Source organism: Oncorhynchus keta, chromosome 26, assembly GCF_023373465.1.
Source record: "Oncorhynchus keta strain PuntledgeMale-10-30-2019 chromosome 26, Oket_V2, whole genome shotgun sequence".
NCBI classification, from domain to species: Eukaryota; Metazoa; Chordata; class Actinopteri; order Salmoniformes; family Salmonidae; genus Oncorhynchus; species Oncorhynchus keta.
In genome coordinates this window covers 35,288,661-35,306,015 of record NC_068446.1, presented here as the reverse complement: position 1 = coordinate 35,306,015, position 17,355 = coordinate 35,288,661, and the positions used below count along the sequence as shown (strand labels likewise).

Here is a 17,355-nt window from a genome sequence, read left to right as displayed (position 1 = left end):
TGGTGTTTTGGAGAGTCAGATCTCTTTATCTGATACTTCAGGCCCAATCCTCTCAACTTCTCTGCAGAAAATGTTATAATACATGGTTCTCTTGAGATGTATATTTTTAATAATGCTCTCCACTTCCTTCCCGACTGTGTTGGATTTTGCAAGATTTAAGGACACGAGGTGGTACATGAGCAGTGTTACTGTAGGCAGGTCATCTGGGAGACAAGATAGCTACCCGAAAGGAATTTGGAACTTTGGCTGTGTAGTTTGGAGTCAATAGTGACGGCTAAACCATTTTTCTTGGCTGTATCTGTGACAGGTACACTGAAAAACAATCTCGAGAGAGCCTTGACTATAACAATGGCAATATATTCTCCATCTTTTTTTTCTATTTAAATACCATAACCATGGGTAAAGAAATGAAGCAGAGGATTTAGCATCTTGTAAACACTCAAGCTGTGTTATGTTGTGATAACACAAACAGCCAAGTTCATTGTTTCAGTCATAATTTCTCTAAATGTATGTACATTTTTCAGTAATGTTAAAAGGCCCAATGCAGCCGATTTTATATCAATATCAAATCATTTCTTGGTAACAATGAAGTACCTTACTGCAATAGTTTCCCATTAATATTGACATGTTTTTTTGCAAAAACAATATTTCTCAAGCAGAATTTTGCAAGGACTGTTTGGGAGTGGTCTGAGTGGGGAGGGGAAAACTTAAAACTAGCTGTTATTGGCAGAGAGATTTGGAACTCTCTTTGTTATTGGTCTATTAACCAATTTACCGCCTGGTGATGTCATCAGACAATCCGAAACTACCGCCCATGCAAAACTGCTGAATAGAAGGTCCTGTGTATATTGTATTTTCAACCAGCATCTATCAGGAAATAACACTGATCACATTTCTTCACACTTCATCAGTGTTAGTTTCATCACCATTTGTATAATATGATACAAAACACAGGAAAAACTGAATTTTGACTGCAGTGGGCTTCCTGTTTTATAGGAAGTGCTGGGACTCCTGTCACATTTAATGAGAATGGCGATGCTCCAGGACGCTACGACATCTTTCAGTACCAGATCAACAACAGATCAACAGCAGAGTACAAGGTCATCGGCCACTGGACCGACCAGCTATACCTAAATGTAAGGATGATTGCCGTTACTCCACTTTCCTTCAATGTTATGTTACTGCTTTGTCTCTGCCTGATGTTATTGTATCCGAGTCTTAAGAATGTTGTTAAAAATAACATTTTCTCCAATATCTGTAAAAAAAAACTGTCATATACAATTAATTGAACTAATTTGCCAATATTGAAAGAGAGAGATTTGACTTAATTTAATGAGGATGATGATGACAACAATGATGATGTTGATAAATTAAGTCAATGTTATTGAGTCATCTTATTTTAGTTCTTGCCCATTTTTAAGATCAGTGTCATATTCTGCCCACCTCAGATGGATGCCATGCAGTGGACCAGTGGAGACCCCTCTGTGCCCGCCTCTGTGTGCAGCCTGCCCTGCAAGATGGGCGAGAGAAAGAAGGTGGTGAAGGGAGTACCATGTTGCTGGCACTGCGAGCGCTGTGAGGGCTACCACTTCCAGGCCAGTGAGTTCATGTGTGAGCTGTGCCCGTATGAGCAACGCCCTGACCAGAACCACACCGGGTGCCAACCTATCCCCATCATCAAGCTGGAGTGGCACTCTCCCTGGGCAGTGTTGCCAGTATTTATCTCTGTCCTGGGCATTCTGGCTACCACCTTCGTCATTGTCACCTTTGTGCGTTACCACGACACACCCATTGTCCGAGCCTCGGGCCGGGAGATGAGCTATGTTTTGCTCACAGGTATCTTCCTGTGCTATGCTATCACCTTCCCCATGATCGCAGCCCCTGACGTTGCCGTTTGCTCCTTTAGGCGCATTTTCCTGGGCCTGGGGATGTGCTTCAGCTATGCAGCTTTGCTTACCAAAACCAACCGCATCCACCGCATCTTCGAGCAGGGCAAGAAAGCTGTGACGCCACCTCGGTTCATCTCCCCGGCCTCCCAGCTGGTCATCACCTTCAGCCTGATCTCAGTTCAGTTAATGGGCGTGTTTGTGTGGTTCGCCACCGACCCGCCACACACGGTAGTGGACTATGGTGAGCAGCGCACGCAGGACCCTGAGAACGCCCGCGGGGTGCTCAAGTGTGACATCTCAGACCTCTCACTCATCTGCTCGCTTGGATACAGTATCCTGTTGATGGTCACATGTACTGTTTATGCCATCAAGACCAGGGGAGTGCCAGAGACCTTCAACGAGGCCAAGCCTATTGGATTTACTATGTACACTACCTGCATTATTTGGTTAGCATTTATACCCATCTTCTTTGGGACGGCACAGTCGGCAGAAAGGGTGAGTCTGTTTTGATTGTGTTTGTATTTAATACACCTACATGTCCGGAGCCTGCTGGTTTTCTGTTCTACCTGATAATGAATTGCACCCACTTGGTGTCCTAGGTCTAAAACAGCCCAAAGATTAGAGGGGAAGGATGAGAAAAGCAGTGGAACTGGCTTCCAAGGTCCAGATTTGAATTTGAGGGGTCTACAGTGTAATTGTGAGTAATCTATTGTGTGGAATTGGCTAATATGCTGTGAATCTCAGAGGCTCTTTGGTGATAAGAGTTGGTAGAAAATGGAAAGAGTCTGTGGTCTGTGTCGTGTTCTCACTTAAGGTCAGTAATTATTTTGACCCCTAGAGTTGACTAACCACTCAATTTAATTAACTGCCCTCACTTTCTTTCTCTGCACTGACTGTTGGTAATGACATGTCTAATTAAATTGCTAATGATATGGTTGTTCTGGACTATTTTTACAATTAGAACGCTGCATATGATTTGCGGAGAAGTGTGTCGGCTATCAGTCACACTTGGGAAGAATGGTATCTGTAAATAAGCTGAGGAACGTCTCCCTCAATCTTCATATTGCTTATTTTGTCATTGCATAGATGAGTTTGTTGTTTAGCAACAAAACTGACGTATGCGCAACTAGGGGGCAAAACAGACAGGGTTGGCTTAGATAGTTGACAACATGTAAACTATATTTTGTCTCCAATGTTTATTGAAAACATAAATGCATTTGCATAATGAGCACTTGTTGTCTCTCAAGTACATCGTTACAGTTGTTGGTAAACTACCTCAAATTTTTGGTCATATTAGCATAGACGTGACATCAGCCAAAACACCTCAAAACAAGACATGGTATCAAAAACCAGATAAAACTAGTTGAAACGAGCCACCTATGATTCCCCACATGGCAGCAGCTTGTCATTGTTGCCAGCTGTCTGGCCATCCAGTATCAAACAACACGGACTTCTGCCCCATTGAAGCCTGCTCATCGTTTTCGTGACGTTGTCAGCTAACCCATCTATAGTATTAGGCCTACAATGCACATTGTCAGTCAGTGTCATGCCACACATCACGACCTAGCAAATCCCATGGCAATACTTTCAATTGGTTCAAATTCTACAGTAAACTGGACAATTTCATATGATTTCAAAGGTTACTGTAGATAGGCTGCTAGATGGATGATTTCAAAGGCTACCATAGATAGGCTGCTAGATGGATGATTTCAAAGGCTATCGTAGATAGGTTGCTGGATATAGGTTGCTAGATGGATGATTTCAAAGAGGGATTTTTCCATTGAAGTTTTCTACTGAAAGCTGCGTCAGTCGTTTAAATTGAGGAGCTGAGTGAAGAAAGACTTTGTTTTCTTCCCCACTATTTTTGGGCCAGATCTCATTAGCACAGTTTTCGTGTGAGTTCAGGAAACTGTTGTGAGTTTCTTGTGAAGTTCTGTCACATTGTTACAGTTTTTTGGATGTCTTGAAACAATGGTTGGTCTGCAACAATTAAGACGTTACTAATGATCAACACAGAAACCATGACAGTAATGTAGCATATTTGGTTGTTTTTATATAGCCTCCAATGCATTCAGTGTAGACCTCTTTATGGATCCACATTAAAACAGTGGAACACTTGGAACATTTCACCCAGGCTTTGAGTGGCAGCAGATGTAGCCAGGCCTTTCAAAGCTGAATATTGGCTTACTTAGGTCACAAATATTGCAAACTATAGTTGCATTATAGAAGGTCTTAACTAGCCAAGCCATACACAGTCCTAATAAATTAATGTAATGCTGTTCCAATTTCATGTAAGAAAACAAATGGTTTAGAATCATTACTATTCAATGTTAAGCTTATTAGAGACTACCCCATGGGAGCAACTTATTGGGGACCAAATAAATAATAAAAACAAGTTATTATTTTTGAAGTCTCTTAAGTGTACCCATAACTGTTTTCCTAGATGGTGATTCTACCTCATTATTTTGTATCTTTATTAGTTGAGCATGTTGCAGTCTGTAGGGAGCGAGATACAGTAGTAGACCAAAGTGCCTATGGTGCCTGTGGTATTCTGTTGTCTTCCAAAAATCCCACATGAGTTTAAGAGTATTGAGATATTGATGAGATATGGACCCTATTGACCATCCTGTCACACAACCAATTCAAGTAATTGGACATGACACTGTTAGTGATAAGGTTTTGAGCACAGCCTGAAATTGTAGAATTGCAGGTGAGTCTTGGTCATCAGTTTCTCAGTGTGGCTTTCTGGGCAAAGTGGTAAGAAGAGGGGAGTTGCTGGCAATGCAGGTGAGAGCCATATTAATCTTTAATAAGATAATAAAGATTGCATACTCTATCTGATAAAGTATTAGTTCAAGGACAGCTCGTCTTCCAAAACGTTCTGCTAGTATAATACAGGATGGTTGAAACATGATTTGGGCTCTGTAAAACGTTCTGCTAGTATAATACAGGATGGTTGAAACATGATTTGGGCTCTGTAAAACGTTCTGCTAGTATAATACAGGATGGTTGAAACGTGATTTGGGTTCTGTAAAACGTTCTGCTAGTATAATACAGGATGGTTGAAACATGATTTGGGTTCTGTAAAACGTTCTGCTAGTATAATACAGGATGGTTGAAACATGATTTGGGCTCTGTAAAACGTTCTGCTAGTATAATACAGGATGGTTGAAACATGATTTGTACTCTGTAAAACGTTCTGCTAGTATAATACAGGATGGTTGAAACATGATTTGGGTTCTGTAAAACGTTCTGCTAGTATAATACAGGATGGTTGAAACATGATTTGGGTTCTGTAAAACGTTCTGCTAGTATAATATAAAATGGTTGAAACATGGGTTCTGTAAAACGTTCTGCTAGTATAATACAGGATGGTTGAAACATGATTTGGGTTCTGTAAAACGTTCTGCTAGTATAATACAGGATGGTTGAAACATGATTTGGGTTCTGTAAAACGTTCTGCTAGTATAATACAGGATGGTTGAAACATGATTTGGGTTCTGTAAAACGTTCTGCTAGTATAATACAGGATGGTTGAAACATGATTTGGGTTCTGTAAAACGTTCTGCTAGTATAATACAGGATGGTTGAAACATGATTTGGGTTCTGTAAAACGTTCTGCTAGTATAATACAGAATGGTTGAAACATGATTTGGGCTCTGTAAAACGTTCTGCTAGTATAATACAGAATGGTTGAAACATGATTTGGACTCTGTAAAACGTTCTGCTAGTATAATACAGAATGGTTGAAACATGATTTGGACTCTGTAAAACGTTCTGCTAGTATAATACAGGATGGTTGAAACATGATTTGTGCTCTGTAAAACGTTCTGCTAGTATAATACAGGATGGTTGAAACATGATTTGGGTTCTGTAAAACGTTCTGCTAGTATAATACAGGATGGTTGAAACATGATTTGTGTTCTGTAAAACGTTCTGCTAGTATAATACAGAATGGTTGAAACATGATTTGGGTTCTGTAAAACGTTCTGCTAGTATAATACAGGATGGTTGAAACATGATTTGGGTTCTGTAAAACGTTCTGCTAGTATAATACAGGATGGTTGAAACATGATTTGGGCTCTGTAAAACGTTCTGCTAATATAATATAAAATGGTTGAAACATGATTTGGGTTCTGTAAAACGTTCTGCTAGTATAATACAGGATGGTTGAAACATGATTTGGGCTCTGTAAAACGTTCTGCTAATATAATATAAAATGGTTGAAACATGATTTGGGTTCTGTAAAACGTTCTGCTAGTATAATACAGGATGGTTGAAACATGATTTGGGCTCTGTAAAACGTTCTGCTAATATAATATAAAATGGTTGAAACATGATTTGGGTTCTGTAAAACGTTCTGCTAGTATAATACAGAATGGTTGAAACATGATTTGGGTTCTGTAAAACGTTCTGCTAGTATAATATAAAATGGTTGAAACATGATTTGGGTTCTGTAAAACGTTCTGCTAGTATAATACAGGATGGTTGAAACATGATTTGGGCTCTGTAAAACGTTCTGCTAGTATAATACAGAATGGTTGAAACATGATTTGGGTTCCGTAAATCGTTCTGCTAGTATAATACAGAATGGTTGAAACATGATTTGGGTTCTGTAAAACGTTCTGCTAGTATAATACAGGATGGTTGAAACATGATTTGGGCTCTGTAAAACGTTCTGCTAGTATAATACAGAATGGTTGAAACATGATTTGGACTCTGTAAAACGTTCTGCTAGTATAATATAAAATGGTTGAAACATGATTTGGGTTCTGTAAAACGTTCTGCTAGTATAATACAGAATGGTTGAAACATGATTTGGGTTCTGTAAAACGTTCTGCTAGTATAATACAGAATGGTTGAAACATGATTTGGGCTCTGTAAAACGTTCTGCTAGTATAATACAGGATGGTTGAAACATGATTTGGGTTCTGTAAAACGTTCTGCTAGTATAATACAGGATGGTTGAAACATGATTTGGGCTCTGTAAAACGTTCTGCTAGTATAATATAAAATGGTTGAAACATGATTTGGGCTCTGTAAAACGTTCTGCTAGTATAATACAGGATGGTTGAAACATGATTTGGGTTCTGTAAAACGTTCTGCTAGTATAATACAGGATGGTTGAAACATGATTTGGGCTCTGTAAAACGTTCTGCTAGTATAATATAAAATGGTTGAAACATGATTTGGACTCTGTAAAACGTTCTGCTAGTATAATACAGGATGGTTGAAACATGATTTGGACTCTGTAAAACGTTCTGCTAGTATAATATAAAATGGTTGAAACATGATTTGGACTCTGTAAAACGTTCTACTAGTATAATACAGAATGGTTGAAACATGATTTGGACTCTGTAAAACGTTCTGCTAGTATAATACAGGATGGTTGAAACATGATTTGGGCTCTGTAAAACGTTCTGCTAGTATAATACAGAATGGTTGAAACATGATTTGGACTCTGTAAAACGTTCTGCTAGTATAATATAAAATGGTTGAAACATGATTTGGGTTCTGTAAAACGTTCTGCTAGTATAATACAGAATGGTTGAAACATGATTTGGGTTCTGTAAAACGTTCTGCTAGTATAATACAGAATGGTTGAAACATGATTTGGGCTCTGTAAAACGTTCTGCTAGTATAATACAGGATGGTTGAAACATGATTTGGGTTCTGTAAAACGTTCTGCTAGTATAATACAGGATGGTTGAAACATGATTTGGGCTCTGTAAAACGTTCTGCTAGTATAATATAAAATGGTTGAAACATGATTTGGGCTCTGTAAAACGTTCTGCTAGTATAATACAGGATGGTTGAAACATGATTTGGGTTCTGTAAAACGTTCTGCTAGTATAATACAGGATGGTTGAAACATGATTTGGGCTCTGTAAAACGTTCTGCTAGTATAATATAAAATGGTTGAAACATGATTTGGACTCTGTAAAACGTTCTGCTAGTATAATACAGGATGGTTGAAACATGATTTGGACTCTGTAAAACGTTCTGCTAGTATAATATAAAATGGTTGAAACATGATTTGGACTCTGTAAAACGTTCTACTAGTATAATACAGAATGGTTGAAACATGATTTGGACTCTGTAAAACGTTCTGCTAGTATAATACAGGATGGTTGAAACATGATTTGGGCTCTGTAAAACGTTCTGCTAGTATAATACAGGATGGTTGAAACATGATTTGGGCTCTGTAAAACGTTCTGCTAGTATAATACAGGATGGTTGAAACATGATTTGGGCTCTGTAAAACGTTCTGCTAGTATAATACAGGATGGTTGAAACATGATTTGGGCTCTGTAAAACGTTCTGCTAGTATAATACAGAATGGTTGAAACATGATTTGGGTTCTGTAAAACGTTCTGCTAGTATAATACAGGATGGTTGAAACATGATTTGGGCTCTGTAAAACGTTCTGCTAGTATAATACAGGATGGTTGAAACATGATTTGGGTTCTGTAAAACGTTCTGCTAGTATAATACAGGATGGTTGAAACATGATTTGGGCTCTGTAAAACGTTCTGCTAGTATAATACAGAATGGTTGAAACATGATTTGGACTCTGTAAAACGTTCTGCTAGTATAATACAGGATGGTTGAAACATGATTTGGACTCTGTAAAACGTTCTGCTAGTATAATACAGGATGGTTGAAACATGATTTGGGCTCTGTAAAACGTTCTGCTAGTATAATACAGAATGGTTGAAACATGATTTGGGTTCTGTAAAACGTTCTGCTAGTATAATACAGGATGGTTGAAACATGATTTGGGTTCTGTAAAACGTTCTGCTAGTATAATACAGGATGGTTGAAACATGATTTGGGCTCTGTAAAACGTTCTGCTAGTATAATACAGGATGGTTGAAACATGATTTGGGTTCTGTAAAACGTTCTGCTAGTATAATACAGAATGGTTGAAACATGATTTGGACTCTGTAAAACGTTCTGCTAGTATAATATAAAATGGTTGAACTAATAGTGTTGTGAATCACAGACTCAGATTTGCAAAGAACCTTATTCCACAAGTAACATATGTAGTCTATCAAAGAACCTTATAACACAAGTCACATATTAATGTATTCTATCAAAGAACCTTATAACACAAGTAACATATTCATGTATTCTATCAAAGAACCTTATAACACAAGTAACATATTCATGTATTCTATGAAATTGAGCTAGTAATATATACGTAAAAAAATATATACAAGCTACAGGGAATTGGATCTACCCTGTTATTTACAGAGCCTGGGTTGTTTACAGAGGCTGGGTTGTTTACAGAGGCCGGGTTGTTTACAGAGGCCGGGTTGTTTACAGAGGCCGGGTTGTTTACAGAGGCCGGGTTGTTTACAGAGGCTGGGTTGTTTACAGAGGCTGGGTTGTTTCCAGAGGATGGGTTATTTACAGAGGCTGGGTTGTTTCCAGAGGATGGGTTATTTACAGAGACTGGGTTACTTACAGAGGCTGAGTTGTTTACAGAATCTGGGTTGTTTACAGAGGCCGGGTTGTTTACAGCGGCTGGGTTGTTTACAGCGGCTGGGTTGTTTACAGCGGCTGGGTTGTTTACAGAGGCTGGGTTACTTACAGGGGCTGGGTTACTTACAGGGGCTGGGTTGTTTACAGCGGCTGGGTTGTTTACAGAGGCTGGGTTGTTCACAGAGGCTGGGTTGTTCACAGAGGCTGGGTTGTTCACAGAGGCTGGGTTGTTCAGAGGCTGGGTTGTTTACAGCGGCTGGGTTGTTTACAGCGGCTGGGTTGTTTACAGCGGCTGGGTTGTTTACAGAGACGGGGTTGTTTACAGAGGCTGGGTTGTTTACAGCGGCTGGGTTGTTTACAGCGGCTAGAGGCTGGGTTATTTACATAGGCTGGGTTGTTTACAGCGGCTAGGTTATTTACAGCGGCTGGGCTGTTTACAGAGGCTGGGCTGTTTACAGAGGCTGGGTTGTTTACAGAGGCTGGGTTGTTTACAGAGGCTGGGTTGTTTACAGCAGCTGGGTTATTTACATACAGCAGCTGGGTTATTTAAATACAGCGGCTGGGATGTTTACAGAGGCTGGGTTGTTTACAGAGGCTGGGTTGTTTACAGAGGCTGGGTTATTTACAGAGGCTGGGTTGTTTACAGAGGCTGGGTTGTTTACAGCGGCTGGGTTGTTTACAGAGGCTGGGGTATTTACAGAGGCTGGGTTGGTTACAGAGGCTGGGTTGGTTACAGAGGCTGGGTTGTTTACAGAGGCTGGGGTGTTTACAGAGGCTGGGTTGTTTACAGAGGCTGGGGTATTTACAGAGGCTGGGTTGTTTACAGAGGCTGGGTTGTTTACAGAGGCTGGGGTATTTACAGAGGCTGGGTTGTTTACAGAGGCTGGGTTGTTTACAGAGGCTGGGTTGTTTACAGCGGCTGGGTTGTTTACAGAGGCTGGGGTATTTACAGAGGCTGGGTTGGTTACAGAGGCTGATCTTTTATGATTATTTTTTGTATTATTTGATGTGTAATATGTTGTGTCTGCTTAGCCCTGAAGAAAGAAACACAGCCGTGGCTAAAGGTATTGACTTTTCTGTCACCCCTTCTTTAGGGATAGATATACCAATCCCACTTCTACAGTACCTAGTGTAAACATATGCTAATAGAATGAATGATACAGTGCATAAACCTATAGGATCACAAAATCTTTTAAGCGGAACAACACAGGGGAACCCAAGAGCAGACTCAGATGAGGAAACAGTGATGAATGAAACAAAATGTGTATTGTTGCACAGAGCGATATGGAGTGCAGATCCGGGGGAGCTAGGATGAGTTGCAGAAAAAACAGATGTGGAGACTGAGGTTGGAGTTGGCGGAGTAGAACAGGGTAAATAGGTCCTGAGGGGAATCCAAGGTAGTGGCGGTGAGTAAAATCCAGAGCAGGGTAGTTGGGTGGTGAGATGTGGAACAGGAGACAAATGCCAGACACAGAGCAATAACTGCAATGAGAGGATAAACGGTGTCAGGCAAGGAAACAGGCACAGCAGAGTAACAGGATCTTGAGCAGTAATAAATGTCTAGAATCATGAACTGACTGAGCAGAGATTACAATCCGGCAGGGTGGAAGTGGTATTTGTAGAGGTCTTGATTATGGAACAAGTTGCAGCTGGTAGGGATGTGCTCTGACTCCAGCACACCTGTCTCCAACCACGCAATCACAAAGAGATGGAGAGGGAGAGAGAGAGAGTGTACATGGGGAGTAACTGCAGGTCAAGAAGACACCGGATGAACACCAGAGGGCGCAGCAGGAGCAGATGTGACAAAATCAGTGAATGACTAGAATTCTGCTGTGTCAAGAATAATTCCCAATTCAATTCCAAGTTTCCTTATGAATGAAATATCACCCCTCCTGAAACTTTGTTTAATTGCTAGCATCTTGCACGTCCTCACTGTAGCACTGAACATGATGTATAAAACTCACCACCTATTAATAGATTGATGGTTGATGATTTTGCCTTAAGACAGAAAAGCTCTCCAGGTCTTAAACAGTGTAGAATACCACCTTATTAATCTTTAGAGAATGAACGAGCCTCACTGGCCATTGAAAAATCACCTCTACAGAAATCACTTTTTTTAGAGGACTGCTGAACACCACATATCAATCTCTATATTTGTGGAATTGGAAAAAAGGGGAAACAAAGCATAATAGCCTATTCATATTTCAGAAAATCAATGCCGCTTAAGTTGCACTGTCCCAAGAGTTGCAGTGTCTAGGGTTCCCGAGTGGGGCAGTGGTCTAAGGCACTACATCTCAATGCAAGAGGTGTCACTACAGACCCTGGTTCAAATCCAGACTGAATCACATCTGGCTGTGAATGGGAGACCCATAGGGCGGCACACAATTGGCCCAATGTCGCCTTGGTTTGGCCGGGGTAGGCAGTCATTGTAAATAAGAATTTGTTCTTAACTGACTCGCCTAGTTAAATACAATTGTTCTCCAGCAGTCACAACAGATAAATCCCTATTGTTCTCCAGCAGTCACAACAGATAAATCCCTATTGTTCTCCAGCAGTCACAACAGATAAATCCCTATTGTTCTCCAGCAGTCACAACAGATAAATCCCTATTGTTCTCCAGCAGTCCCTATTGTGATTTACTGACACACATGGTTAAATGTCCATAGAGAACACCGGTATGATTGGTGTCCCTGGAAAAAAAATATAAAATAATGCTTATATAGCACACAACCATCACTCCACTGATTAACAGTCTTTCCCATTGATCAGATCAAGCTGGATAAATGCCCCAGCTCTTGTCATTTTAGAAACAGATGCTTGTCACTTCAACTCTCATCACAAAGGTAAATACCCTTGTGTTGGGCGAGTGCACATTCCATGGCTGAGATTGCCCACAGTCTACTAGTTGTCATGGTTGCACCCACTATGTTTTTATGGTTGTACCCTATTGGATGTTTATCCCTCAGATTAAAATACCCTGAAATGACTGGTAAAGCATTCTGGATTATAGATTTGCCCTCGGTGACGGGAAAAGTTTCTGTGAAATAGGTCAGCTAGAGGACTAGTGAATATGTTTTTACGGGATACGGGGTGTCGCCTTCAGCGACGGGAGACCAATCTAATGTACTGGTCTCCCGGAGTGAAGAGGCTCTAGAAAACATTGATCTTTTGAGCTTATGCTGTCGCTTCAATGTCAATATTCACATGTTGTAAGGGGTGCATTGCATTTATTGTGTGTATGACTAAGCCTAACATATGTCCATTTAACCATTTCATAAGCATGATCCTTCAGACGGTTATTCTCAGTTACTTTGTTTCCTCATCCGAATTTACATAACATCATGACTTGGGTTCCTATCATAAGTAAGTTGTTATAAATGTCACCAGTGTGCAGAGATGACATTTCTAGAAGCCTGTTTAGGTTCATGGCAGACATGGACTAATTAGGTTATCCACTTCCCATAAATCCATTAGCCTATTCATCTTCGGCTTTCATAGTTTCATGCAGTAGCAGAATTCATCTCCATGCACTGTATGATTCAGTATAGGATAGTCCTCTGTTATTTAATCTGTAGTGTGAGGCAGCTTGAGGTACAAGTACACCACCTGGACAGGACGCTAATCTGTCACAAGGGCTTAACCCCAATCCATTTGAGCGCCAGGCAGAGAGACATCGAGTCTTTGGTATGAATTTACATTATGCTGGGAAACTCTTCAAAGCCCTATAAAGTATAGCAAAAGATGATTAGTTAATCAAAAGCTGTCATGTTTGGTATTAGTATGCCTTGTATTTTGTCTTGGAACCTGTGAGAAAGAGCTCTTCTCAGTGAAAACTGATATGTTCTCTGTCATGTGACCAAAGGCAACCACTCTTTTCAGGGAATATAAAACTGGAGCTTAAATGATAGCTATGGATGGAGGCAATAGCCAAGTTGTTTCATATCGCCTTTCTTTCGACAAGTTCAAGGTCTATGAGAACGGGATATGCAGTGGACCGAAGCTAATCGCCACTTTCAGAGACTTTAGAAAAATAAGTTGATAGGAGTGAAAAGAGCAAAACAGCCGATATATTTGTGATAGCTTACACATATCATATCACATCACAGACCTGCTTGGCAGAATACTAAAAGTCAGTCAAGCTTTCTATAGAAAAGGTCAGATATGCTCTAAGAAAACATACCTGCTCCAAAAGGAAGCACATAGAACAGAGAACTATATCAACAGACTATCTGCTTTTTTCATCATCCCCAAACGAAACTAAGGGTGTAATCACAATGATACATAAGAAACTCAAAATCCCCATCCTCGTTAAAGGCGAAGACCAAGAAGGCAGAATCACTTTCCTTAAATCTTTCCATAATGCAAAGAAAATGGCCTTTATTAATGTGCCTGCTCCAAATTGACATGATCTTAAGTTTGTAGATGCTCTGAACAGCATATTGTTAGAATTAACTGAATTCCAACTGGTTATTGGGACAGATATGAATGCCATTCTGGGGACAAATCTAATAAGACCAACTACAATCTACAGGCAACCAAGGTTCTCCAACATATACTCTCTGATTACAACCTCATTGATGCCTGGTGAGCTCATAGCCCTAAAGCAAAAGAGTACACTTTCTATTCAAACCAACACAAAACATTCTCCAAAATCGATTTCGTACTCTTATCTACTCCTTTATTTAATTCATCAAGAACATAGAAATTCAGCATATGAACCTATCTGATCATCATGCTTATTACTGCCAGCTACATACTCTATATCATTCTACAGCTGCACCATCGAAAGCATCCTGACCGGTTGCATCACCGCCTGGTATGGCAACTGCCTGGTATGGCAACTGCTCGGCATCTGACTGTGAGGGTAGTGCGTACAGCCCAGTACATCACTGGAGCCAAGCTTCCTGCCATCCAGGACCTATAGTATATAATAAGCAGTGTCAGAGGAAAGCCCTTAAAATTGTCAGAGACTCCAGTTTCTCTGCTACCGCACGGCAAGCAATACCGGAGTGCCAAGTCTTACACCAAAAGGCTCCTTAACAGCTTCTATCCCCAAGCCATAAGACTGCTGAACAATTAATCAAATGGCCACCGGAATATTTACATTGACACCCCCCCTCCCCCCTCCATTTGTTTTGTACAATGCTGCTATTTGCTGTTTATTATCTATTCATAGTCACTTCACCCCTATCTACATGTACAAATTACCTCAACTAACCTGTACCCCTGCACACTGACTTGGTACCGGTACCCCCTGTATATAGCCTCGTTATTGTTATGCTATTGTGTTACTTTTTATTTAATTTTGTGTATTTGGTAAATATTTTCTTAACTCTTCTTGAACTGCACTGTTGGTTAAGGGCTTGTAAGTAAGCACTTCACGGTAAGGTCTACACTTGTTGTATTCGGCGCATGTGACAAATTTGATTTGATTTGAAGGACTATCCGAACCAAAATTTGAAATACATTTCCAGGCTCTAGCAATGCCTTGATCTGGAGGGCAGCCTTTTGCATCCCTCCCAATGGCACAAATGTGGAATCCATACAGTTGCCGATATCATGGACAGTAGTGGTTTGAGAACATTCCAAGATTTCAAGACACATACACATTAAATTATCTGGGCTCCCGAAAGGCCTGATCTCTATAATATATAAACTTTTGAAAAGCTTATTCTGAGTTATCCATTAAAAAAGTATGGTCCACAGGTCTAAGTGAATTTGAACATCCCTTTAACTGGAACAGAATATGTTTACAGACTTTATTTAACACCAAAGAAAAGTTTTACGATGAAATTGGTCCCAACTGTTCACTGTGTCCCCTAAATCAGGTAGGCACATTCCTTCATATGATGTGGGAGTGCCCTGCAGTTAAATGCTTCTGGGAAAAAGTTACAAAGTTAATTTTGAAGTGCATGAATGTACTATATTCAATGGGTTGTATCAGGCATGTTACTTAATGATGGCTCCTTGAATCTCAATCCACGACGATTACTACTGGCAGGCAACACCGCCACACAAAAATATGTTGCTCTTAGATGGCAATCACCTCACTCTCTCCCAATTCGCCAATGGATAATAAAGGTTATAACATTCAAATTATCTACAGTGAGAATGAATGGCGCTAGTCCAGGAAGAATTTAGGTTTGGACAAATACTGAATAATTTCAGCTAAACCCCAACACACACAAATAACCAATCTATAAAGCCCAACACACACAAACAACCAATCTATAAAGGCCAACACACACATACAAACAAAAAATTACAAAAACGTTGGTCATATGGTAATTCATGGAGTGAAGTAAAGATGGTTTAATGTAGTAATGGTTTGAAAACTGGATTTAAAAAAGACAGACTATAGACTACACACCAAAAAAATACTGCAAAAATATTATAGTAAAATGTACAATTGCTGTGTACAAACTTAACATGGTGAACAGGAATTACAATTGCTTCCATGAGTGGCCAAAATAACTATATGAAAGCCACACCCGTAATAGGCCATGCCATCTGACAAATAACCCAGTGTGTGTTCTGTCCACTATTTAACCAGCACTGGGTTACCAAATAACCCAAATTGGGTAGTTTTTAGCCAATCATTTTTTTGAGTGGATGATAGACTGTGATACAACATCAAAATGTTGTTGTTTTATATAGCAGAAGACTGATGTCCAGTTTAATGTCATTATGACAAAAATAAATCTCATCCTCATACCTATGTTCAGTATACCCATATCTAACCTTCAGTTAGACTCCTCCCCATTTCCCCCCCACTACCATTCCAAACAGTGTGCTTATGACCATGATGTGCTTGTGATATGTGTAGTAGTCATTCTCTTCTCTCTCTGCCATGGCCACATCGCAACGCTCTCTCTCTGCCATTGCCACATTGCCAGGCTCTCTCTCTGCCATGGCCACATCGCCAGTCTCTGGTGGTAAATGTCACTGAGCTTCATGCCCCAGATTCCTAGCTGACCTAAAAGCGAGGGTGATCGTTCCTCAGCTCTTGCCTTTTGAAGCCCACCCCATTAGTCTTATTATAGATCTAAAGAGGCTGTTGAACTGGTTCAAACTAGGACTTGCCACCAGCCCCGACTGGTGACTCACTGGAAAACACTCTGTAGCCAAAAGATTCAGTTAAGATAACCCTAAGGAATGATAAGGGGTTTGAGCCACAGATGGTGCTTAACTTGGCCAGGCACTCACCGGAGCGGAGTACCAGCACCTCAACGTTTCTACTGCTTGAGTTCCTGCTCCTCTTTATAGAATATTAGCTCAAAAGTATTGTATCAAAAGTGTTGCACCTTAAATTGAAACAGTACCGGCACCCAAAAGAGTACTGGCAGCTGGCTACAGGTAATATTATCACCTTTATAAGTGGTTAAGAAATGGCGTCATGTTTGTGCTCCAGTATGGTTAACCTTGAAATCTACGGCCAACATTGAGTAATATAAACTTTTTTGTCACTATATAAAAAAATCCTAGATGTTTGTCTAAAGGCCCTCTAAATGGCTTTATGCTTAAATGTCTACCAGACATTTCCTAATAATAGCTTGATGTGTGATGGAATGACTTCCTATGTGGAGATGTTAAGACTCAAGGGAGCTGTGCCATCTGCCAGTTCCTTTTCATTCTCTACCACACTCTAACCGTACAGATATGACTGAGCAAATGTCCTCTGAGAATTCTCACTGTCGTTTTACCACTCAATGAGGGGGCCATTAGTTGTGTTGACGTTTCTAAAGCCTGTTGCTATGACTACTCAGGTGGTCTCGAAGCAGGATTGTTTGGTGCAGGCATGTTCACGTCAGCGGTTCTTGACAGGCACTGTGGTACTGTGACATTGGAAAGAAGTCAAGGAAACATGAGTTTGTAATGCCTGGTTCCGCTTAGCAGGTGGGAGAAGACTGGATGTGTGTGCAGGAGGTCGGGGTACTTCACCTGGGTTGTCGGTGGTTAGATGAGTTTGTTTTAAGTG

At 40.4% G+C, this 17,355-nt stretch overlaps 1 protein-coding gene across 1 annotated transcript in view; it reads left to right on the top strand.

The window, feature by feature from the left end:
- The window catches only part of grm8b (glutamate receptor, metabotropic 8b), a 217,022-nt gene that overhangs the window by 197,173 nt on the left and 2,494 nt on the right, over window positions 1–17,355 (top strand). The window contains exons 8-9 of the mRNA XM_035737804.2: window positions 997–1,136; window positions 1,449–2,384. Of these exons, the coding sequence (XP_035593697.1) occupies window positions 997–1,136; window positions 1,449–2,384 (1,076 nt within the window). The remainder of the gene's footprint in view (window positions 1–996; window positions 1,137–1,448; window positions 2,385–17,355) is intronic.